The sequence below is a fragment of the Anabrus simplex genome, chromosome 2 (genome assembly GCF_040414725.1).
Source record: "Anabrus simplex isolate iqAnaSimp1 chromosome 2, ASM4041472v1, whole genome shotgun sequence".
Classification (NCBI taxonomy): domain Eukaryota; kingdom Metazoa; phylum Arthropoda; class Insecta; order Orthoptera; family Tettigoniidae; genus Anabrus; species Anabrus simplex.
The window spans coordinates 766,919,979-766,947,159 of record NC_090266.1 but is presented as its reverse complement, the minus strand read 5'-3'; the positions used below and the strand labels follow the sequence as shown (position 1 = coordinate 766,947,159).

The window sequence follows — 27,181 nt, the reverse complement described above, 5'->3', positions numbered from 1 at the left end:
TTAGATGGCATTCCAAACAAGCCAAACCCTATGGCGCAACAGGCCCGAAGGGCCATGGCCTACCAAGCAACCGCTGCTCATTGTGAAGGCCTGCAGATTACAAGGTGTTATGTGGTTAGCACGATAAATCCTCTCGGCTTTTATTCTTGGCTTTCTAGTCTGGGGCCGCTACCTCACCATCAGATAGCTCTTGAATTGTAGTCGTGTAGGCTTAGTGGACTTCGAACCAGCCCTCAAATCCAGGTAAAAATAACTGACCTGGCCAGGAATCGAACCTGGAGCGTCCAGGAAGAAGCAGCCATGTCTCTACACTGCGGGCCAGTTTGATATCATTCCAAATAGTCGGTAACGAACCTAGCAAAGGTTGAAGTTGACAGGTCCCCTTCAGTTTCATCAAACCCATAACATACAACATGTTTAGTTGTAAACAGTGAAATTATGCATGGTGAGTTTTGTTTTATACTATAGTTCACAAGCATTTAAACGTGGCACAGTTTTAACAGCTTGGATGTCCATAGTTAGAACTTGTCATTTACCATCCAAATCTTGATATTTTTCATCTCTTGCCTGGTCCCTTCTTTCACAATGCTTTTTCCAATTAACTCTTCAGTATTTTGTAGATTTATAGGAACAACACATATCACATGCATTCTATTGAGGGCGAATTCATTGGTAACAGTTGACCTGCCTTTAATGAATCCATGCTGTGATGGGTCTCTGTACTGACTAAAGCAGTCATACAGACGATTATATATGATTTTCTCCTCCACCTTCGATAAAAGTGAGAGCAGCACTACTGGTCTATAATTATCGAACAGCACCTTACCACCTTTCTTACAGATAGGGATTATGTAACACTTTTTCCACACAGCTGGAAAACACCCACTTTTAAAAGATTTATTTATAATTTCACATAGTGGAATTGCCAGTTGTGAAGAACATTCACAGAGGACTATGCCAGGTATCTCGTCAGGCCCACATGATTTGTTGATATCCACCAATGACAAGATCCGTGTCACTTCTGCCACAGATGTTTGAATAGACACTGGATCTATTGAAAATGGGGAAGAAAAAGTTACATTGCAGGGCTCGGAAGAAGAATGGTATTTCGCGAAAGTTTGCGCAAATGTGTTTAGAATTTTATCTTTTTTGTGGATTTCAATTCCGTTTATTAGCATAGTGGGAGGCAGACGGGAAGATTTTATTTTATTATTAATGAAATTCCTAAAGCGCTTAGGGCGTGTGATGACGTCGTCTTCTACTGACCTAACGTAGTCTCTGTACTTAGCATGCTGCAGTTTTTTAATTTCACTTCATAATGTGGAAAACTGCACATAGTCGCACTCTTGGCCTGATCTTTTGTATTTCCTTCTCGCCCTTTCTTTTTCCTTCAGTTTCTGGATTAGATCTGAGTCGTACCAAGAAGGATATTTTCTGATGTTAATTTTTCAAAATGGTACGCTGTCTTTCATGACCGCATATAGTAAGTCATAAAAAGTGCTCATAGCTTCATCCATAGAGTGGGACTCTTTAATCATATCCCAGGGGCACAGGGATAAAAGGTTGCCCATTAAAGAAAAGTCAGCTTTCTTTCATGCAAATATGACTTTGTTTTGCGCTTTGAAGCGAAATGTCCTCGGCATAGACAGGAAGATTTCGATGGCTTGGTGATCAGAGTGAATTACATTTTCAGAACTAAACGAGGCCACAGAACTAGTTACAAATAGAGGATTGTGGGAGCTTCTGGTAAATTCACAGAGGCTTGCAAACTGAATGTTCAAAGGCATAGTGGTCTATAATGAAGGTGTGATATATGTTTATGTTATGTTATGTTATGTTATGTTATGTTATGTTATGTTATGTTATGTTATGTTATGTTATGTTATGTTATGTTATGTTATGTTATGTTATGTTATGTTATGTTATGTTATGTATATATGTCTTGTACCAAGGCAATAAAATGTGCCAAATTTTAGGTTGAGGAAGATATTTTCAAACGTGATATTGCACTAAATTTTGTCATTGTTTATTTTCTATTTGGATGGCTACGGAGAAACCTCACTCTGCCTACAAAATTACCTATTTCTCAGTGTAACCCAGAGACTTTCAGTAAACAAATCCTGTGGTCCATTTAAAGTATTAAATAACAAGTAAGGAAGCAACTTATTGTAAATTGGCAGGAAACCTGATTTTGATTTTATATTACTATTTTAAAATTTGAAGTGAATTGTTATTTTGAAGTGACAGAAGCTGGTGCATTTTGTGATCTACCACTTTTGGATGTGAGTGAATTGTGGAACTATTTCCAGTTGGATCCTGTCAGTGATAACTGTGTCACTTGTTGCATATGTAAAATGAGTAAAATTCACTCAATTTTGAAGGCTTTGTCATTATTATTATTATTATTATTATTATCATCATCATTATTGTCGTCGTCATCATCATCACAGTAGTGAAATACTAGCCAGCCTTCTCTCACATCTTGCAGACAATGGTATGATGGTGAACTGGGTAAAAAGTCAGGGTGTAAGTTTCACCAATACAAATATCCTACAATTTTTAATTACAGTGGTGATAGAATGAATGTACCTCATGGGGGTCACTTTAAGTACTTAGCTGTTAATACGAGGGAAGGTCTTCTTTCGGGTGGTCACGTTATTTAGATTGTAAATAAAGGCTACAGATTTCTACATAAAATAAATACAATTTCGTGTGGCTATTTCTAGCCGAGTGCAGCCCTTGTAAGGCAGACTCTCCGATGAGAGTGGGCGGCATCCGCCATGTGTAGGTAACTGCGTGTTATTGTGGTGGAGGATAGTGTTATGTGTGGTGTGTGAGTTGCAGGGATGCTGGGGACAGCACAAACACCCAGCCCCTGGGCCACTGGAATTAACCAATGAAGGTTAAAATCCCCGACCCGGCCAGGAATTTAAGCCGGGACCCTCTGAACCGAAGGCCACTACGCTGACCATTCAGCCAACGAGTCAGACAGATTTCTACATATAGTTATGAGGGTATTTAGGGGTTGTATTAAGGATGCGAAGAAGAGGGTGTATAAGTCACTGGTAAGACTCAAGTAAAAAAGGGCTGCAGTTTATGAGACCCTTACAAGGATTGCTTAATTCAAGAATGGAAAAGATTCAGAAGAAAGCAGCAAGATTTGTTCTGGGTGACTTCCGACAAACAGGTAGTGTTACAAAAATGCTGCAAACTTTGGGCTTGGAAGACCTGGGAGTATGGATATGAGCTACTCAACCAAGTGGTGTGTTCCGAGCTGTCAGTGGAGAGATGGCATGGCATGATAGTAGTAGACGAATAAGCCTGAATTAATTTTTCAAAAGTAGGTAAGATCATAATATGAAGATGAAATTCAGTAGGACAACTTGGGGCAAATATTATTTATAAGGACAGAAATTAGGGATTGGAATAATTTACCAAGGGAGATGTTCAATAAATTTCATCATAATGTTTTTTCCTAACTTTCGTCGTTAGAATTGACACGTCAATATCTTATTTACCTTATCACAATGGGGTTAATAGGCTGTGTTCTTACAAAATGTTTTCTGTTTTCTTACCATTGTCATATTTGTATAAACTCCTTCAATTCCTAATTGTTTCACAGCTGAGACGAGCTCCAATTTTTAGTAATAGAATAACATTTATTTACAGGATAAGTGCAAAAAGTGAAATATTGTTACTAATAAAACACAGTCTGTTTTATTGCTCTAATTTATTTTAGAGTGGCCCAGTAAATGTACATACGCTCGCTTGCTCGCTCGCACGCACGCACGCACGCACGCACGCACGCACACACACATACACTCTCTCTCTCTCTCTCTCTCTCTCTCTCTCTCTCTCTCTCTCTCTCTCTCTCTCTCTCTCTCGCATGCACACGCGTATACACACACCCACACCCACACACACACAAAAGCTTTGAACACAGGGCTGCTGACTCTCACAACACATGACAAATATTCCTTGGTTCAACTCCAGAGAAAGTCCAGTATTTCACGCAAACACAGTGAACAACTTAACACTGACAACAAAACAGGAACACCAAATAGTGCTAACCAGCATGACAATACTTCTCACAACAATGACCATTAACACTGTTCCAATTATACTCACAACAGCTGCTCCATACTCTGACTCCACAATGGTCCTCAGTCCACAGTTACACACACAGTACTCTAAAGCAGTATGCAGCCAATACTCTGCTCAGTACACAACAATACTCTGACTCAGGCAGGGTATAGACAACAACCAATACTGCTGCTATCAAGCTCCAATTGCTCACTCCATATCGGTACACGGACAGTACTCCAGTCACTACTCCAAGGCAGTACACACACTGTACTCCACTCAGATACTCTGACACCAGTGAGACACTGACGACAGCGAACGCTGCCACCCCAGTCCAACTACCAAACTCTAACACTGACCTACTGTTCACGTCTAGCCTCCTTTCTATAGCGTGGTGATAAGGTACTGGAATATTTGGGACTCTGTTAGAGATGGAACATTCTCGTTGCACCTTTCAGGAAGTGTATGGTGAAGCCAGATGAAGATGAAGAATACTTGGAAAGGCCGACCATGCCCTCCAGGCTGGCATAACGCTGACCAGTCTGACTCACCAGTCCCTTCCAGGAAGTATTGAAGGGAGCTATGAGATGGCTGGCATGTAATATTATTAAGCTGAAGAATAATATATTACACTTTAATCCATTATCAGTCACAACTAATCCATAGAGTCTCCATCATGCCTCACCAAAGTCACGGCCTCCTTGGTCATCTGCTGTACCATGACTACTAAAATTTGGCTACCTCCATGCTCATTTCATACGTTTATATAATCAATTATATTTTCATTATTTTTTACATTTTGTTTGTGTATATCTTAAGTATTTTCTGTTATAAGAAATAAACTAATGCATAGGAGTTATTTATTTATTTATTTATTTATTTATTTATTTATTTATTTATTTATTTATTTATTTATTTATTTATTTATTTATTTATTTATTTATTTATTTATTTATTTATGTATTTATGTATGTATGTATGTATGTATGTATGAATGTATGTATGTATGTATGTATGTATGTATGTATTGTCCCCTTTTTACCGGGCACGCTCAGCCGGAGAGCGAGGGTCTCAAAGGTGGACCGCTCGCTGTCAAGCTTTACTTAATTTTGAGGACAGGGAAAGAAACAAGGACTGACGACAATAATACAAAAAGAATCGAACAACAGGTTTTGACATTTATTATCAACTGGCACTAATGAGGGAACACATACACGTGTTACACTCAGATTCGGTTGAAATTTGGTAGGAATATTCGTGGGAGGCAGTAGAATGTTAAGGTGAAAACTGCATGTGCCCAGCGCAAGTTTAAACACCAAAATTTAACAAATAAATAGTCGTAAAATTAGAAGTGCCGCAGTGTGGCGGACAGGTAGGGAGGAGCGAAGCAGCGGACGTGAAGCAACCAGATTGTAACGAGCTGCGCCAGCAGCCAGGCAGCGTATAGTTAGCGCGTTCCCCTTAACTTCCCGATCAGATGTGCAAAACGTAAATATGAAAACAGCACATGTAGCAAGTATACAAAGGATGATGTTTGAACAACAATGCCAATAAGGTTTGAAATATTCACGCCCGAGTCCTTGTTACTCGTAATTTTTCAAACCTTATTGGTATCGTTGTTCAAATATCGTCCTTTGTACACTTGTTTCATTGCAATTTTCATATTTACATTTTGCACATCTGATCGGGAAGTTAAGGGGAACGCGCTAAATATAAGCTGCCTCGCTGCTGGCGCAGCTCAACGCAACCCAGTTGGTTCATGTCAGCTGCTTCGCTCCTCCCCACCTCTCCGCCACACCCCGATACTCCCACGGCACTTCTAATTTTACGACTATTTATTTGTTCAATTTTGGCGTTTAAACTTGCGCTGGGCACATGCAGTTTTCACCTTAGCATTCTACTGCCTCCCACGAATATTCCTACCAAATTTCAACCGAATCTGAGTGTAACACGTGTATGTGTTCCCTCGTAAGTGAAAAGAACAAAATAACATCTTGTTATAAATCTTGATGGCAAAAAAAAAAAAAAACCATCTTCTCAGCCGGTCTCTCTGTAGATACAACTCTTAAATTTTTGATCCCATTTCGACGTTAAATAATTCTGTAAATATACAAAATAATATTAGCCCACACCTGGCTTGACAAAATACAAAAATAAAATTCTATATTGGGATAAATTTCCTTTTGGTCATACTTGAATTATTTACAAGATGAGAACGAGCAGATCTCAATAGGCTATTTGCTCCGCAAATGATTTTAAACCTTTGAATTGTCAGATCTCTCTCTGACGACATTTATTACTTCAAAATAAAATTTAAATTATTAAATAATTGAATAAATTACGGTGTCTAAGTCCGCTAGAAACAAATAATTAATCACGTTGTTCTACTCATAGATAATTTTATGTCACATTATCTTGTTCATAAAACATGAAATTATTCAAATTAAGTCAACAAGTCTTATTCAGAAAATCATCATTTCAGAATACCTTTATCGGACTCATTTCCATTGAACTGTATTCAGACAATAATTATTCCCACAAAATTTCTCTAATATTCAATTGAACAACACGTAATGTTGACCTTAAACCTCTGATATAACCTCTGATGCCTTGGTAAAATTTTACATTTTAAGCTTTAGAACACAATTAACCTTTGTCCAGACGATTGAAATAACCCCTCCTTTTTCATTGGCGTTTGAAACTGTAATCTTGTCTCAGCTTAATTTTTAAATAAAATTTACTAAAGGTTAAACTCCAAATAAATTAAATCATCTCGAACAACGGTGTTAACAACCTGGGCCCAACCTGACAAAAACACAAGGCCAGGTCAAAATCACATTTCAAAAGAAGAAAATATATCGCCAGTCACAGAAATTACTACAACACACACGTACCACATTCACACAAAGACACACGTGAATTATCTACACTCTTTACAACGAACTCTAGTTCTTGACTTTTATGATTTCGATTTTTAACCCTGGACATGCGAATTCTCGCGATGACGATATCGGCTAAAGAAAGATTTTACTTTCGACTCTCGAATATGTGACGGAAACTTAAGTGGTCACTTGGTCAAAGATGATGTAGATTCCACAACGTTGGTTACAACAGCATTAGCAGTAAATATCTGGAAAATTGGTCATCCACAGACATGCACATAATACAGGTCAAATATAGCATTCACGTTTATGGTCATCAATCACGACTTTATTAATACTCCATTCTACATTCTCAAATTAACACGTGCTCAGCAATTGAAGAAAATACATTTAACACGCATATATTCCTCAATAAAAATTCAATAAATGGATTTCAACCATTCAGCCACTACATTAATTGATCCGTCAGGATTCTGCCATATTCCATGCCCATCTTCACTACAAATGAGCACACATGAACATCGACACAAAATCGGACAATGTTTCCACTCATGACCCTTTATCCATTCATTCAACCTGAAATGAAATTCTTCTTCTTGTTATTATTATTATTATCATTATTATTATTATTATTATATGCGCGAGATATTACGTGAACCAAAGATTGACAGTAAGCCAGATGACTCTAACACGTGTTAAATCCAACAAGAAGGAATTTACGTAGAAATTCGGCATGCAAAGAAAATTACAGAAAAATGTCCCACATTGTTTCCTTATTGAAAATATTCCAAAATTCAAATTAGTAGTTAATGTCTAGGACAGTGATTTATAATTAATGCTAGGCTATTAAATGGGACCTTTAGATTAATCACAGAAGACACACACATATCCTAGCTACACTAACAGGTTTTACTAGTCATTCACACTCAACCTGACATCACTACCATCTCCCAGTGAAAGAAGAATGAAAATATCAATTACTACTGCAAATGTAGAAGAAATATCAACGCTAATGAATAAGCAAGCATTACTTCTACAAAGATGAACAGAGGAAAAAAAAAAAAAAAAAGTACTTAAATTCATGATGGAACTGGATATCTGCTGGTGATCTGGAATTTCTGGATCACATGGTGTTGGATGGCCGCTTCTGTCATTATCTCCCCATGTTAGATTTCGCCTTCACGTAGAACACCATGGCAGCAGCAAAGTTCAATGCAGGAATTCTGTAGGGTTCCTCTTCAATTTGTGGAACATCTTGAGGTACTGCAGTAGCCACGTGGTAATCCTCTTCCTTCTTCTTATGTGGTATTGGCTGAAACTAACACAAGTCTTTAGGAAATATTCACACACAAATACGCCGAGTTTAGATGATGAACGACACTTAACTTGGCCTGTGAAGGTTCATCAGAATCGTAGATTATTGTACGTAAAAGGATGACATTTCAAGTCCAACTACAGAATGCTCGTGTTCAAAATTTTCTGTAGAATAATTGAGAATGCCGATTCAGTCATTCAGCACGAAAGCAGGAGAACAAGAGCGCAAGATAGCAAGAGAGTATTTCTTCACAAAACTAAGGTATTTATTAACTTCCTGAGGTAAGTGTGGCTCCACTTTGTCTTATAATTGGCTGCCGTCTTCCTCCTGATAGGTTATTATAATGCTGGAAAGTGCTCTCATTTGAAGACACTTGTCATGCATATTCACCTTGCAGCGGCCTTGAGAGCCCTCACTGGGTCACGTGGCACAGCTGATCGCTCGATTGGAAAACCAATACTTATCTCCTGGCTGGCTAAAACCGGTTCCCAACCTGTGAACATGCCTCTGTAACCCGGGCTGGAAATGTCTCGCCCGTACAAAATAAATAATAGCCTGTTAGTTGACTGCACTACAAAATGTTCATTGTAGGCAAAATTTGACAGGGACAGTATGTATGTATGTATGTATGTATGTATGTATGTATTAATAATTGCAGTCATTACATTTTGGACACACAAGTTACTTCAGTATATGGACACAATGTAGGTTGAGATATCTGTTTACATTGACTGGGTGCATTAAGCAGTTGGTTAAATGCTCATCTTCTGTGCTCAACAGGGCCCTTCTATGGGTCTTGCTGTCTGTGCCACCTCGGGTACGCTTATAAGCTAGCAGTCAAAACGGATGACTCTCCTTGTTTCTCTCTCTCTCGCAGTTGTCCCAAGGATAGCTAGTATCTCAAGGGCATGAGCTATGCTGTCCTTGTTGCTGAGCGAGCCATGACAGTGCGGGGTCACCCAGAAATGAGCAGTGTCTCCACACAATTTGCTAGGCCAGCCAGATTTATATCTTATTGGGACAGTAGTGGCAGTACTATCCATACCATCTGTGGAGTAATATCCATCGTGGAAGGAACACATCCAAAATTCATTTTTAACTTTTCACCTTCACATATTTATAATGTCTAGGGAGAAAAGAGAGGACAAGCAGACTGTGACTGAGAAATTGAAGAGTAGTACTCTTATTCAGACTGCAAATACCAGCAAAAGGATAAAGCACCAAGTATGGTTGTACATGGAACTTGTGTGTCACAGGGATACTGGATTACAGGGATACTGGCTACGTTTGTTGCAAAAGGTATATGGAAATTTATTCATACATTCGTCCGAATAGTGTCTAGCATTTGGTCAAGCATCTTTGTGGATGCAGAAGTTCCTCTCGGAGAATGCTGTTTGTTTTTATAGCTGTTTGTATTTATAACTGTTTGTCTTTATTGTATGCTTGCTCTGTTTGTTGTAATATACAACACATTAATTTTCTAGTTTTTATGTTCAGGGTTTGGAGAGATGCATTTATTTCTTATGTAGATAGACTGCCCCTATGGACAATGCAAGAAAGTGGATGGAAAAGACTTAAGTTGAATTATGTGCACTGGAGTCCCTGAAGAGTCGTGGGTTGCTGTCCAGTTACAGATATACTCCAGACAGAGAAACAACCCACAGCACCATTTGCACATCTCATGGAAGCTCAATAATTGTAAAAACACATGAACTCCATAGCACTCAAAGCAGAAAACTCTGAAGTGATTTCCAAAATTGCCACTTGTATTTTATTTTTCTTTAATATTTACATGATTGAGAAGCGAAAACTTTCAACATTCCTCCCTCCTTCATTCAGAGGAATGAAGATGATCAGTAGTACAGACACCATCTTATAGGTGACCTCTTTTCTATGTATGGACCTTTAGAAATTATACGTTCTGGAGGAGAACCTGCAGCTAAAAAGACATGTTTGTAAGGTGTAGATAGTTGTGACAAGTGGCAAGATGAGTCACACAGTGTACGAAGTCAATGTTTAACTGAAAATGGTATACGATGGTTCCTATCTCGTGACATTTTGGAATATTCAAGAACACATACTTCCAGACTTGTCCAGTGTGGCACATGCCTTCATACTGATTGAGTAGATGGCCTTATGTTCAGCATGAGAGACAGCACTAAGACAGTGAATAGGCATAAGTTTAAAGTACTGAATAGGTCCTGTTAATGTAATGTAGTCTAGCAATATTTACAATCAAGTCCTTACTGCACATGTAGTAGAAGTATATTTTTGTGACAGTTGTACATTCAGCCAGTGCTGTCATTACATATATTGTGACACTTCAAGGAGTTCTGTAGACACGAGCGATGGCAGTGCAAAGCAAGTCTGTCTGCAAGTAATACCTGACCAGGACTGACTCTGATCAACAACCAACTCGAGACTGCAGTGCTAGTACCTGCCTTTATCGGAACTACTCAGGCTGGGTGTGTTTAGTGCTGCTGCACGCTGACACTGCGGCAGTTTTCCAGAAACACCGCTTGGTCTGAGCTAATGCAGGGTTCTGGCGCTCAGGGTAGTTGGTTTAAATCCCAGTGCATTTGGGTTGCCTTTGGATATGATTAGTGAATGTCTGTTGTCGGTAGATACATGCTAGCATTGGAAGAAAATGGTAATCAATAATCTGCGTAAATAACAGATAATATTCATGTTTCTTGTGTAAAATAAAACTTGTTACATAATGTAGGTAAACAACAACCAGTTTCCACTGTCTTACTCGCTCGACAGTCTACATTGCATTGAATAGGAAATAGAATAAGAATAGTTAACAGAGGCAATCAGTGCCCATTCTACGTGGCCTTAGTAAAAAAGAAAAGGTTAAAGTTATTGGCCGGAAATAAAAATGTTAGAGGGGAACACTTGCATTCCTTGAAATATACTTGAAAATACTTAACCCGCAAGAACCGAGGTCTTGATTTGTAACACTAACCACGAGGTCCGGTCAGTGAGATCGCCGAAAGTGTTTTACATTTTAATACATGTATAAATTCTAACATTGTCTAGAAACATTTCCAGTTTTCAGTAGTGACCTTTCCTGATGGGGAAATATGCAGATAGTAAAGAAATAATCTACCACTTGATGACAAATCTTTTTAATTATGATGAAAGGTAGCAACACAGAAAAATATGACAACAATAAAGGAACTAAGGAACAATACGATATATCACTAAGTAACATGCAAATTCTACTGCAGTCTCTTAGAACACAGTCATGACTAACCAGAAATGATGGAAATTAATGAAAATTATTAACATGGAAAAAATCTGCAAAGCAGAAACTTAGTCCTCATCATCTCTACTCATGCTGAATGCAGCGAGTACATACTTTACTAGCGCACTCCAAACAGATTGGTTTTTGCACCTGTGGCACAAGTATAAGGTTTTCCTTTTCTTCTTTGGGTCACACAGGTAATACGTTTTCTTTCTTTTTTTTTTTTTTTTGCAACTTTTCATTTGAGGGTTGTGGTTCCTCTCAGCTCGAACGTGAGATGGAAATCGTTCATTCTTCTTTCCATCTGTGGTTTCACAAGAGAAGAGGTGAGATCCAACATGAATTCGAACCTAGTTCTCACAGGATTTTCCTTGAAGGCATTGTACATGACAAAGGCATTGGCAACACTGATGTCCAGGACCCTGTAGAAAATGGCAATGGGCCACCGCCATGTATGCCGTCTAGTGCAATAAACCACACACTTTTCATCCAAGGCATCTACGCCTCCTTTGTTGCAGTTATAGTACATTGTAATTTCAGAGTTATTAGTCTCAGAATTAATTGCACTGTCGTGGTGCATAGAAGATACAAGAATCACAGCTTGCCCATTCATTGGGACTTCTGATACCAAAGTAATGTCTCTGGTAAATCCAAATTGATATGATACTTCGCGTCTTTGATGGCAAAAATGCCGATGGAATCTTCCGTTTATTCTTTTTGAGAGTTCCTACATATGTAAGTTTCTTGTTTTTCAGACACTTCACGACCTCTGTTGAACTAAACCAGTTGTCGGCAGTAATATTTCTGTTAGATCCGTATAGGGAACACTGAGTCGAAGTACTGCTTGAGTAGGTTTTGAAAGACGACGTTCTTCTACACTAAGTGTTAACCCGTCCGAATTCGTACCGCTGTAGATGTACCCATTGTAGATATAATTGTTCCTAGTGCCAGTAAGGCACATTAGTTTTAGTCCATACATGCACGGCTTACTGGTCATATACATATTGAATCTACACCTCCCCCTGAAGCTAACCAGCATTTCATCAATACACGCAGAGGGTCCAACACTGAACGCACTCTGACAGTTCCTGACAAATGCGTCAAATACCTCGGGAATTGCAAATTGCTGCTGTAGGATCGATCTCTTTGCATTCACTTCTATCGTGAGGGTTGTCAAATCTAAGGTTTGAGAGAAGAGTTTCAAATCTGTTTTTACTCAGCACGCAGCAGAATATATCCCCCCCAGTACCATCTTTCCCAAAAATAGATTTTGTGCTTTCATGATTGGATTTGAAAGCTGCAGATTAAAATAACAAACCTATGAAGATTTTCGTATCCGTCATATCTACATTTCTCAAGTCTGTCTATCATTTGGACCTGCTTCTCTCTCTGGTGAGTTTTACATTTGTCCATCGAAGAATGATACCGAGAATATCATCCATTATGAGAAGATTCCATACAAATACAGGATCAGCTTCATTACCAAATTGAGCTGCACATCGTAATGCTAGGAGTATCAAAATATTGTGTTTCAATGTTTGAGAATGCTTAGGGACGCAGGGTTTTGATGACAATTTATATCGATTCTCTCTGTAATAATGAGGTTGGACTGCGTCATTATTACTGTCATTGAACGGGGCGAGTTGGCCGTGCGCGTAGAGGCGCGCGGCTGTGAGCTTGCATCCGGGAGATAGTAGGTTCGAATCCCACTATTGGCAACCCTGAAGATGGTTTTCCGTGGTTTCCCATTTTCACACCAGGCAAATGCTGGGGCTGTACCTTAAGTAAGGCCACGGCCGCTTCCTTCCAACTCCTAGGCCTTTCCTATCCCATCGTCGCCATAAGACCTATCTGTGTCGGTGCGACGTAAAGACACTAGCAAAAAAAAAAAAAAAACAAAAAAAAAAAAAAACCTGTCGTTGAAAGATTCACTCGCACTATTTTCTTCTATCTCATCGTTCACTGCACTAACTACCACTTCCTCATGATTTTCACTAGTTTCCATGTCAGAACTATGATCACTATGAATAACGATATTGTCTTCACAACTGTCTCCGTCACTACAGTCCTCTTCAAGCCACTCCTGCACAACTCTAGTAACACATGTCCTCACATGCTAGAGAGGCATCCATGGTTCCTCCACATGGATACAGTGGTTCAGGTGAAGTGGGGCTGGTGATTGAGATGAAGGCTCACTGCGATGTGCTGGAACCTACACATCACTTTGCTCTACATAGCCTGGACGAGCCGCGGGTTGGGAAAGGGGCGATCCCAACCTAGGGGGAAAGTCATGGCTGTGAATTCAGTTATGATAATGCCAAGTGGAGACCACGTGAGTAGGCCTACTGAAGGGGGAACAAACCTGGCTAGGCTTGGGCCAGGGGCGGACCGCTGGATGGGCGACTGAGGGGTGTGGTCTCTGCTACGGAGAGCCTGAGTTGCGGGAGGACATTGTCTGGCTGTTTGCCTCACCACGGATGGTGAGAATGACGCTCAGGACCCTACTGTAGAAGGGGCAAAAACCCTCTGATTGAAATACGGATGCTTTTAAAGAACCAATTTCAAAAACTTCGACATCAAGGGAAGCCATGCAAGCTCCAGTAGAGCAGATCCGGGAGTAAGCCCGAGGTGAAAAAATGGAGACAGAAGTCCCAATTGGACAGGCTTTCACTGACTCAAAATAAGAAATGGCAACAGAAGCTCCAGTAGAGCAGACTGCTACCACAAGCAAACCAGGAACATCCGTAGAGACAGAACTGAAGATTTCTGTATCGAAAATCAACAGATTTCATATTGACAGACCACCTCGCAACATTGCATATTACAAGGAAAGGAAGAGAGCGAGGAAGGAAGCCAAAATAGTGGCTGGAACTTGGACGGAGAAGAAGCCAAGGAAAAGGGATTGGCGAGAGGCTATCCTTCCGACAATGCCCAAAAGGCCAAGGTGGGGGATAGTACGCCATCAAGTTTGGCTACAAAACCGCCCGCCAAGAAACAGAAAGAAGAGACGGTCATGTCCTTTTCAGAAAGACTAACTTCAATTAAGGTAGCAATAATACCTAAAACCTTTCCAGATGGGAAACTGAAGGAGGAAGATGTGAAGGAACTTTCATCTGCTCTGCGCAAATGAAACCGCTCTTGGACAGATGCCTTCCAGGCCGCCTCAAATCTCCTAGTCTGGAAAGTGGAGCAGTGGTACTGATCTGTGCAAATCCAGAAACTAAAAGCTGGCTGTAACAGAGTGTGGCCAATTGCAACCCTTGGAAAGGGGAGAATTTGGAGGTGGCAGAAGCCAAGAAGGTGCCAAATACTACAAAGGTCATCACCAAGTTTTCTCCTCCATTTGACAAGATGAAGGTTGATGATGTGCTTGTTAGGATACATCAGCATGACACCAAACTTCCGACGAAAGAGTGGAGAGTGTTGAATGCAACAACTACTGATAACACAGGAAGGACAATTGTTTTGGCCCTTAATGAAAGAGATTTTGAAGACCTCAAGAAGAGAGGCCTTAAGGCCAAGCTTGGACTTGGGCAGATCAAATTTCAAGTAATTAAGGGAAAAACACAACCTAGCATTGGCAGGGATGGTACTGAAAGTTCTGCAGGCCAACCTAAAACATAAAAAATCAGCTGTGGCCAATTTTGTCAGGAAGTTCAAGTCCGAGGCTATGGATGGGCTCTTATACAAGAGCCATTGATAGTTAAGGGCAGAGTAGCAGGACTGGCGGAATCTGGAGGTAAGCTAATGTACGATACTACATCCATATGCCTAGAACATGTTTACTTGTGAGCAGAAAACTAAAATGCCTTCTGTTGCAGGAACATTGTTCAAAGGACTTAGTGTTGGCCAAGTCAAAGCGTGGAAATTGGGAAGGTCACAGAGAAATAACCATAGGCTCTGCATACCTCCCATATGACTCAACTAATCTGCCCCCATCAGAAGAAGTTGAGAACCTAATTTGCAACACAAAGAGGAAAGGTGAACACCTAGTCCTTGGAGCAGACGCAAATTCATTCCACACGGCATGGGGCAGCACAAACTGCAATGCAGGAGGTGAGGCTTTACTAGAGTTTATTATTGGAACTGAGTTGACGATACTAAACCTAGGAAAGAAGCCTACATTTATAAATAAAAATTGTAGGGAAGTATTAGACATTACACTAAGCACTTCGCATAATGCAAACGTTATTGAAGACTGGAAGGTGCTGGAGGAACCATCATTGGCAAACCACCAGTGCATCCGATTTGCAATAGATGCGAGACTGTGGGATTGAGATTTACAGAGACCCGAAAAGAACTAACTAGGATAGATACAGAAAAGTTCTAGGGAAGCCTGTAAAAAAATTTTCCAACTAACGTGAGAGGACAGAAAGAATTGGATGAGGCAGTGGGACTAGTAGAAGAGGCCATTATAGACTCATTCTATGACAACTGTCCACTCAAAGAAAAGAAAAATAGCAAATGCTGGGGCTGTACCTTAATTAAGGCCACGGCCACTTCCTTCCAACTCCTAGGCCTTTCCCATCCCATCGTCGCCATAAGACCTATCTGTGTCGGTGCGACGTAAAGCCCCTAGCAAAAATAAAATAAAATAAATAAATAAAAAAAAGAAAAACACCAAAAAAGTAAGGTGGTGGAACAACAAACTAGCCAAAATGAAAAAAGAGGTTAGGATGTTGTATAGAATATCATCTAGAAATGGTATGTGGGACTTATATCATAGGAAACTCACTGAGTATTACCTAGAGATACGGAAAGCAAAAAGAAAATCTTGGAGACTGTTCTGTGAGAAATTGGAATCACACACTGAAATAGCATGGCTCTAGAAGGTTCTTTAAGCAACCCATATAAATCAGGTGGGGACACTGGAGAAACCAGATTGGTCGTTTGCTCAGGCGGGGAAGGACACGCTGGAGATGCTAATGGCGTGTCACTTTCCTGAGGCAGAGGAGTTGACAGAAGAAGAAACGGTTGGAACAGAGACCGGAGCTCGAAGAGCAGACTGGAACTGTGCCAACAGAATAATAAAACACAACCATGTAACTTAGAAGTGAAGCTTCCACAGTGTGAAGAATTATTTAATTTAATTTCCGGATTGAAACGTGTTGTAGTTGTCTGTACATCACGTACAGTTTGCCGATGTTTCAAATACATTGCAGTATTCTTTGTCAAGGCGTCTGAAATACCCCTATTCGATCCGAGGTAATCAGTCTCCCAGGGAGAAATTTACACTACTAGAGTGGCCCTGACCTTGGCCCTTTATATCCTAGCCTTTCTGACTGACATAAGCCCTGGCTACTAGGCAGTTCGACAACCTTTGAAAGAAAATGAGTAACTACCTGGCTCGACTTGCCTTTCCAAAACGCTGCAGGGACAACAGCATTATACCAGCGTGTGTGAGACTGAAATATCACACCAAGAACCGACGGACAGACCGTATTCTTCACGAAACCAGCATAAAACTCCTCAGAGAACGGATCAGTGACACGGGACAGACTCTGGACCACCTCAACAATAAATTATTTCACCTCCACCTGCAACTTGCCAGCACTTTGTCTGTCAATGACTGGACCACGTTAGACAGCATTAGCAACACACAATCCCAGCGTAACACTGGAACTAGCCACTGCCAAGCAAAACAAGAAATTCAACCGCCTCCTACGAAAACAGAAACCGAAACCACCTGTTCCACTGCAGAAGAATGTAATAGTTAACCTCACACACAAGCCACTCAGTGAACCTACTACCTTGGTTTTGAAAAAAGGACTTAACTACGCAGTAGCTCAGAAAAGTATACCGCTGGAAGAAATAATTAGCAAAGTTGAAATTGCAATCTGACACCTTCCTACCAAATCTGCAGAGGAGATCAGACAGGATATATCATGTCTACTGAGAACCGCAAAGCCGCCGCCATCCAATTTGACCAAAGAAAAAATTCATGCCCTAAAAACACAACTTCAAGATACGGAAACAATTATCCTACCCGCAGATAAAGGCAACGCTACGGTGATAATGACACGCACCGACTACACTCGGAAAATAGAACAATTACTCACCGATTCTACATACAGAAAAATAAGAAACCCTACCAACCGCATTAAGAACAAACTCCACATACTAGTAAAAAATTCCAGTATCCCAGCCGAAGTACAGAATAAGCTGATATCTCCGGACCCGATACCTCCTAAATTGTATGGCCTTCCTAAAATCCATAAAGAAGGCATACCTCTGCGACCTATCGTGAGCGCTATAGGATCTCCGACGCACGATATCGCCCGTTACCTAGCTGGACTACTTCAGCCACATACAGGACACATTGAAACCTACGTGAAGGACTCCCGACATTTCATCCAGCTCCTTAAGGACCAATCGATTGTAAGTACGGACTTATTAGTAAGTTTTGACGTCACGTCATTTTTCACCAAGGTGCCGCTAATAGAAGTATTTCCGCTATTAGACCATAAACTTCCAGAAGACCTGTCAACACTAGCTAAAGAATGCCTCAACACCACTTATTTCTATTTCAATGGGGAGTTCTGCAAACAGACAGAAGAGGCTGCGATGGGGTCGCCACTCTCTCCAATAATAGCAAACATGTATATGGAACACTTTGAACAGAAAGCCTTAGCCACATCTACCCTGAAACCGAAATGTTTTCTTCATTTTGTGGACGACACATTCGTAATCTGGCCCCATGGGAGCAATAACCTACAGCTATTTCTCGACCATCTCAAATTTATACACGTAAATATTCAGTTCACCATGGAAATAGAAGTAGACGGAAAACTATACCGTTCCTGGATGTCCTAGTAAAACGCAACTCCAATGGGACTCTTGAGTCACACAGTATACAGGAAACCCACTCACACAGACAGTTACCTACACACCTCGTCTCATCATCACCCATCACAAAAGCAGGCTGTCATAACATCACTGGTGAACAGGGCCATAGCGATATTTGACGCAGAGCACCTCGAGGAGGAGAAAGAACAGGAAAAATGGCTACTCTCTCAATAACATCCGACGAGTCCCTAAAAAATCAGAAGAGAACAAAGAAAAGGCCGCCGTAGGAGAAAACAACGGGAAAGAATATCTGACCCGCCCGAAAACAGCGATACTGCCATACATTAAAAATACTACAGACAGGATTGGCAAGATACTGGACAAATACGACATACCGACACAGATAGGTCTTACGGTGGCGATGGGACAGGAAAGGGCTAGGATTGGGAAGGAAGTGGCCTTGGCCTTAATTAAGGTACAGCCCCAGCATTTGCCTGGTGTGAAAATGGGAAACCATGGAAAACCATCTTCAGGGCTGCCGACAGTGGGGTTCGAACCCACTATCTAAAAACTATCTATAAACCTCACCGGAAGCTAGCCCGTTATCTGCCACCAGTAAAAGACACGGTAGAATTACAGGCCCCTGGAGTACATCACATTGAATGTAGCTGCGGAGCTTGTTATGTTGGTGAAACAAAACGCCTGATCTCCCCCCGCCTATGGGAATCAACATCTACATCACATAAAAGAACATATCCATCACACCAAGAACCAAAACACAGATATTTCAGCGGTAGCGAAGCATTCCTACAAAACAAGGCACGGAATATCATTTGACAAGACCAAGATCCTTGGAGCTATCCCTTGGAATCTGGATAGGAAAATCCACGAGGCTATCGAAATCAAGAAACATCTGAACAACATAAATTTAGAAGAAGGATATAAAATCAGTAATTCTTGGATGCCTATCATTCATAGTTTAAGACATACAGACCACAACATAAACACATGGGCCGAAACCCCATTACATAATAGCGCGGGCAAGCCCCCACTACCTGGCTATGACACATACCTTCCAGAACACTCACAAAATAGCCAGGGCTTACGTCAGCCAGAAAGGCTAGGATATAAAAGGCCAAGGTCAGGGCCACTCTAGTAGTGTAAATTTCTGCCTGGGAGACTGATTACCTCGGATCGAGTAGGGGTATTTCAGTCGCCTTGACAAAGAATACTGCAATGTATTCAAAACGTCGGCAAACTGTACGTGATGTACAGACAACTACAACATGGTTCAACCCGGAAATTAAATTAAACAACCATGTAAAATGGGCAATTCACACGTTTCACCATATAGGCTAAAGGCTCTAGGGCCAGATGAGTTACTTCCGATACTCCTTTTTTTTTTTACTAGCTGCTTTTTTACGTCATAACGACACAGATAGGTCTTATGGTGACGATGGGACAGGAAAGGGCTAGGATTGGGAAGGAAATGGCCGTGGCCTTAATTAAGGTACAGCTCCAGCATTTGCCTGGTGTGAAAATGGGAAACCACGGAAAACCATCTTCAGGGCTGCCGACAGTGGTGTTCGAACCCACTATCTCCCGAATACTGGATATCGGCCGCACTTACACGACTGCAGCTATCGAGCTCGGTCCGATACTCCTACAGGAAGGACGGGAGATACTCGTCAGTGCCCTGATGGACTTCTTCAGAGCTAGTTTAGCTTTAGGGTACATGCGAAAATCATGGTCTGAAGCTAAAGCAGTATTCATACCTAAGCTTGGAAGGGTAAACTATGCCCAAGCCAAAGTATACAGACCATTATGTTTAACCTGATTCATGCTGAAGGCAGTGGAGAAAATTCTGGATAAATATATCAGAAGAACGGTGCAACTGAACTCAACGTTACATGAAAATCAGTTTTCATATAGAACTGGTAGATCCACTGAAATAGCACTCCACCAGTTGGTTTGTAAACTAGAGGAAAGCCTAGAATATAAAGAAATTCACTGGCGGCATTTCTAGATTTAGAAGGAGACTTCAGCAATACAATCTACGACTCTATGATCAAAGCATTGGAAAAGAGCAAGGTGAATACAACTGTCGTCAAATGGATTAAATGCATGTTAGACGGAAGGAAGAAAAAAGCAACCCTATTTGAAGAAACGCCCGCGGTTAGGGCCACCGGAGGTTGTGCTCAGAGAGGTGTCCTTTCTCCTCTGCTGTGGAACCTCGTGGTGAACAAAATCATTCAAAATCATCATGCTCAACGAACAGGTTTTCTATACACAAGGATACGCAGATGACCTACTGGTACGAGGTTAGGTGATGAGCGTTATCCAGGACCTCGTTCAAAGATACACTCAACCTTGTGGAGAACTGGTGTTGGGAAGAACAACTATCAGTCCATTCAAACAAGATAACTCTGGTCCCTTTTACAAGAAGGAGAAAATTAGAGGGAAAGAGATCACTGAAGCTCTTTGGGCAAGATACAGGCACTGCAGCTAGGTGTAGTGTTAGATAAAAATCTAACCTGGAATCCACATATAGAAAGGAACAAAACCTGGGCCAAGAACTTGCTGTATGCATGTAAAGGAGCCATTGGGAAGACTTGGGGCTTAAGACCATCAGTGGTAATGTGGATATACAGTACACACTGATCATTAGACCATTGATGGCCTATGCTGCAATCAGCTGGTGGCAGAAAGTAGTAAGCCAAGGACAAGTCAGTAGTAGATTGGATAGCCTACAGAGAATGGCATGCATAGCCATAACTGGGGCTATGAGAACTTTGCCGACAGAAGCCTTGAATAATTTACTAGACCTCCCATCACTATGCAATTTCATAAAAGGACAGGCTGGAATGAGTTCATATAGATTGGCACAATCCGAGTGCTGGAATGCACAAAGACCCAATCTAGGACACTGTAAAATTAAGAGAGTAATAACAGAGGAAGTTCTACACATGCCTTCTGATCATATGATACCAAAGTACAACTTTGAAAAACCGTTTGAGACTCAGATATTAAAAAGAGAAGACTGGGATATCAAGAAATGGAATACTGAAAAAGAAGATATAGTGTGGTAGACTGATGGCTCAAAGACTGTGGATGGCACAGGAGGAGGGATCAACTAGGGTAGACCTGAGATCATTCCAGATGAGCCTGGGCAGACACACTACAGTCTTTCATGCTGAAATGATAGTTATCACAACATGTCTTGAAAATCAGAAAATTAACTATAGGAATAAAAACATTTTCATTTTTACGGACAGCCAAGCGGCCATTAAGGCAGTAGAAGCAGTCCGGATAATATCCAGAATTGTCTGGTATTGCCACTCACTTCTCCTGAAGCTCTCAAAGCACAACATTGTCAAAATAATATGGGTACCAGGGCATGCACGTATAGAAGGAAATGAGAGGGCAAATAAGCTGGCCAAGAAAGGGGCGGAAACACATTTTGTAGGCCCAGAACCTGTATGCAGGATTTCCTATGGACAAGTCCGACACTACATAGGAAAATGAGTACAAAAGAAACAAATGGAAAACTGGAAAAATACTCCAGGATGCAGGCTTGCAAAGGAACTGATGAAAGGACCAAACAAGAAATATACTAATGAACTGTTGAAACTCAGCAGAGAAAGTATAAAGTGGGTAGTAGGACTGTCGACAGGACACTGCCATCTGAAAAATTACCTACGTAGAATTGGAGTAATAAGAGACAACATATGTAGGAAATGCAATGAAGCAGAGGAATCAGCTGAACACATACTTTTTGAATGTGAGGTGCTGGTTAGAATCAGACTCTCCACTCTAGGATTACCAGGTGAAGAGAGAGAAAAAATTCAAGAAGACCCAATAAGAACAACCTGCAGCTTTGTGAAGGGAGCAGGTACATCTAGGTAATAATAATAATCGTATGGCCTCAGCTACCGTTTGCAGACATTTCGATTTGACGCCATCTGGCTGTCTGCTCGTCAATTTCGACGTTCCGGTTTTCTCTGTCTGCCATCTAGCGGACCTAGAGTAAACCGGATCTCTCTTGGGCGTCTATGGCTGAGATTTAATTAATTTTGTCGGGTAAATACCAAATGTATCACCAGAGATCTTTTACATGCCGACATCGTACGACATGGAGTGTCGAATGGACTTTTTTCCGCCCTTCAAAAATCCGACTACCTCTGCCGGGTTTGAACCCGCTATCTTGGGATCCGGAGGCCGACACTCTACCACGGATCCACAGAGGTGGGAATGAAGGAAAAACATGGTAGCAAAAGATCTTAGAGGTTGACGTTAATTAGGAACTAATATTTAGAGCCCCAATGAAGAAGCAGAAGTATCAGTAGAATAAGAAGAAGCAATGTCCTTGAAGTATGCATAGCAGTACACTAGTTCCTGCAGGACTGTTCATACCATAAACTTCCTTCATGAAGTGTTCTCACTGAGACTGTTTATTTCACACTCACTGATAAATAAAACAGCAAGATACGGTTTCATGGGACGCTTGCATGCGATGAATGATGACTGATCGCCGAGACAGTTCACATCCAGTGATAACTTAAATACAGAGGTCCGGTCTCACAGGCCACTTCCTGAACATCAATCACGACTGCGTGTAACCTTGAACTTGGTACTGTCATGCTACAGGGGTGAAGTTATTTTCAGAAGTCATTGAGTACCTCCGGTACAATTATTATTATAATTATTATTATTATTATTATTATTATTATTATTATTATTATTATTATTATTAAGATAGAGTACATCATTGAAAACTGTAGCAATTTTGAAAGATTCACCGTAGGTAACAGGTAAAAGTGCATAAAAGTGCAGAGAAACTACATTTTGCAAAGACTGTCCCACTTACTCAGAAATGAGCCATGACCAACCACAGCGGTAAGAATATCGCAAGTCATGCAACACCAGGCGAGTTGGCCATGTGGTTAGGGGCGCGCTGCTGTGAGCTTGCATCCAGGAGATAGTGGGTTCGAACCCCACTGTCGGCAGCCCTGAAGATGGTTTTCCGTGTTTCCCATTCTCACACCAGGCAAATGTTCAGGCTGTACCGTAATTAAGGCCACGGCCACTTTCTTCCTACTCCTAGGCCTTTCCCATCCCATCGTCACCATAAGACCTATCTGTGTCAGTGTAACGTAAAACAAATTGTATTTTTTTTAAATGAAGTCTGTGACAAGAAATCTTCCAAGTATATTCCACCGAGTGTGTGGCTGTGTGGTTTGTGTCACATTGTTATCAACTGGAATTCAGCAGATAGTGGGTTTGAACCCCACTGTCAGCAGGCCTGAAGATGGTTTTCCATGGTTTTCCCCATTTTCACACCGGGCTGTACCTTAATTGAGGCGATGGTCACTACCTTTCCACTCCTAGCCCTTTCCTTCCCTGTCCTATCGTCACCATATCTGTCTAAAACATATCAGATGTAAGGCTTTTCAGGCATTTGCTCTATTAACCAGCGTTTTGTCTTAGGTCTGACACTAGACTCGTCAGAGTGGGATGTGTCAGACCCTACCCACTGACGCTGGGTGTATGCTGGGTGTATCTGAGCCGATGCGATGTAAACTAAATGGGAAAGAAAAAAAAAATTGCGAACTCTCAAGACTCGATTCCTCGATTTGAGGGAAGTGCTGAAAACCTGCTTGTCTGTCAAAATTAAATGTCTAACTGTGGACAGAACATAGGTTTTTTTTTTACAAGTATGATAATTTGACAAAACTCATTCCGTCTTCAAGTAGAGCTGTCGAAATGCACTCTGTCTCCTTCCAACTGTTGCGGCCACTCGGCTTTATGACTTCCATGGTTTCCCTAAACAGTACCAGCCAAATGCAATGCAAAGATCATCCTTTAAACAAGTTCGCCACTGATCTATTTTCCAGTACTTGGTCTAATTACCACAATGAAGGGATGTTGCCCCCTTTTCATTCTTGTTATTTGGTCACCGGTATGTATAGTAAGTTTTTGTAAATTTTGTACCACATAAATTACCATTAGCCCTACTCGACTTTTAAAGGTTATGTTGTACTTGAGAATATGATTTTGAGTGCAAGTATAGATTTTCAATAGTTTTTGAATGTATTATATTTGATTCTACTTGTTGTGAAAAACGCTTGATCAAGAGTATTTAGAGCCGATGGGACTGAAATTTCTGGACCGTTGATGCGGGAAATTGTTTCTTCAACGAACAGATAATGCAGGATTTTTAAAACGTGTTTCTCTTAAGATATTCACAGGACCTCGTAATTTGAACGAATAATCCAGGAATGGATAATCTTCAGTTCCACTGTATTTTCAGATATGTTGATACATTTATTTACAGATGGTGGTGGTGAGTGGGAGCTGGATGAAGAATGTTGTCTCCTATCCAGGCAGTGCTGATGTGATAGGAACACCAAAGATGGCTGCGCGGGCTGCCTTAATGTGCAGGCCAAATTCTCATCCATTTCAGGTAACTACATTTCTGGAAATTTACAGTTTTGTTTAATGTTTGATCTTTTATCCATCTATTCATACAATGTCAGTGTTACTTTCCCCTTACTGTTGTATTTCTCAGTATACAGGAATTTAAGTACAATTAGTTACAATCTACTGTGATTTTGGATTTCATTTTAGTCTCTATTGCTAATTTCCATAATAATAATAAACAGCAAACTGTACTCTTGACTGTACTGAGGAAAAAAGTCCAGGATTGGCCAAGCAGGAAATGCATTCAACGATAAACCATTAGCAGAAAAAAAATATAGAACAGAAGCCGATGTCCTCTTGGCCCACAGTGAAGGAAAATGAGGACAGCAGACTGTGAAGTGGCCAAAGCCATTTATACTTGCTGGATTTTTTTGAAATTCAGGTCAGAAACATTCCTATCAGTGGCTCACTGTTATGTGAGCATGTGCGATCCTTCGTACATTTGCTTGTGTTTCCGGAATTCAGGAGGAGTACAGGTTGGCTTCATATGTTCAGGGAACATGGCCATTTTCACAAGATTATGAATGGTGAAGCTAACGATTCCCCAAAGGAAGTTTTGCCTTCATGGCGGTTGGAGACTTATCAACTGCCTTGAAAGAATATTTGCTGGGCTACGTTCATAATGCAGATGAAACTGCATTATTCTACAAATTAATGGTGAACAAAACACTTGAATTCAAGGGAGGTAAGTGTTTTGGAGGCATAACTTCAAAAGAACGGATAACTGCTCTTTTGTGCACAAAATTCTTGGAGATGGCCAAACTGAAGCCTCTCATAATTGGAAAATTTGGGAAGTCAAGTGGCTTCAAGGGGGGTGGAACATCAGCCCTGTGAATGTAGGCACAACACCAAGGCACGGATAATATCCTTGATATTCAAAGAGTGGTTGTTGTGCCTGAAATATCGGATGAAGGCCGAAAAAGGAGAGAATTCTTCTCATCATGGACAATAGCATGTGAAACTTCTATTCTTGCCACCAAGTACGGCCTCGATTCTGCAGCCGATGAGTAAGTGGTTAATTCATGCTGTGAAGCTGCATTACTAAGCTTGCATGGTCTGATGTATGCTGTGTAATGTTGCCTTGAAAAGAGACATTGTCAACATTTTGAAAGCAGTGCAGATGTTCAGTGCTGTGTGGAGATCACTGAAAGAAGAAATAATTGCAAACTGTTTTAGAAAAGTGGGAGTGGTTTATGCAGAAGCCATCATCACAGAAAGTGAAGTGTTGGATGACTTAGAAAGAGAAAAGAACTTGGAAGTGTTTGTGTGTAAAGTTGGTTGTGCGAACCAGTATGAATCTTATTATGTCAACATGGACTGTGACATGTTAGTGCAAAAAAGAAGTCACTGATGATGAAAATGTGGCAGACATTACGAGTGATAGGAATTCATATGAGATGAGGTGGAAGAGGAAGATGTGCTTCTAGGTTGTACCCATTTGCGTGAACTGAAATGAGCTCTCTTCTAATTGTATACGGATCTCGGCTGAAGCTCTGCAAGAATAAAATGTTTACCTCTCTCTTCACTCCTCATTGTGAGCTTTCTAGATTTTTTTTTTGCTAATGGCTTTATGTCGCACCGACACAGATAGGTCTTACTGCGATGATTGGTTAGGAAAGGCCTAGGAGTTGGAAGGAAGCAGCCGTGGCGTTAATTAAGGTACAGCCCCAGCATTTGCCTGGTGTGGAAATGGGAAATCACGGAAAACCATCTTCAGGGCTGCCGACAGTGGGATTCGAACCCACTATCTCCTGGATGCAAGCTCACAGCCGCGTGCCCCTAACCGCACGGCTAACTCGCCCGGTCCATTTAGTCTATGTCTTACTCTCAGGGTATAGGTTTCAAGAAAATATGGTACAGGTACTCAGATTTTATCTGAGAAATACTTGGAAAGAATATATATGAATATGATTTTTAAAGAAAATGATATGCTTAATTGCTAAACTAATATTGCACCATGCTGAAATAATGTCAGTAATTAACTATTTAAATAGATATTCTCAGTATATTAATTACATACAAATTTAGGGCTTACATCATTTGTATTTGCCAAAGAATAATTGTTATTGATATTGCCTATGATTAGAAATATGGAAGTTCCTTTCATGTAATATTTAGAACAATCGATTAAATTTATCACATTATGTTTCTTCACATCTTAATTCCAAAATATAGTTTTACATCTTGAAAACATCCATCAGCTAATTTCGGAACAAGCACTGTTAAATTTATTTTAATGGTTCGTGGTGTGGGTTGGTGTAGTCACGTCGGATAATGTCCAGATAGAGGAGGAGACTAAGGCCAAAGAAGTATTAAAATTTACATATGATAACAATGACATTTACAATAAGATACAAAAGTTGAAAACTAGAAAAGCGACTGGAA

General features: G+C 40.7%; 1 protein-coding gene across 6 annotated transcripts in view; it reads left to right on the top strand.

The window, feature by feature from the left end:
* Window positions 1-27,181, top strand: part of LOC136864441 (sarcolemmal membrane-associated protein) — a 700,905-nt gene that overhangs the window by 209,160 nt on the left and 464,564 nt on the right. For all 6 annotated transcript variants that reach the window (XR_010859312.2, XM_067141439.2, XM_067141440.2 and 3 more), the window contains one exon: window positions 24,651-24,779. Coding sequence is in view for 5 of the 6 variants with exons in the window: in XM_067141439.2 (XP_066997540.1) it covers window positions 24,651-24,779 (129 nt within the window). In the remaining variant the exon portion in view is untranslated. The remainder of the gene's footprint in view (window positions 1-24,650; window positions 24,780-27,181) is intronic.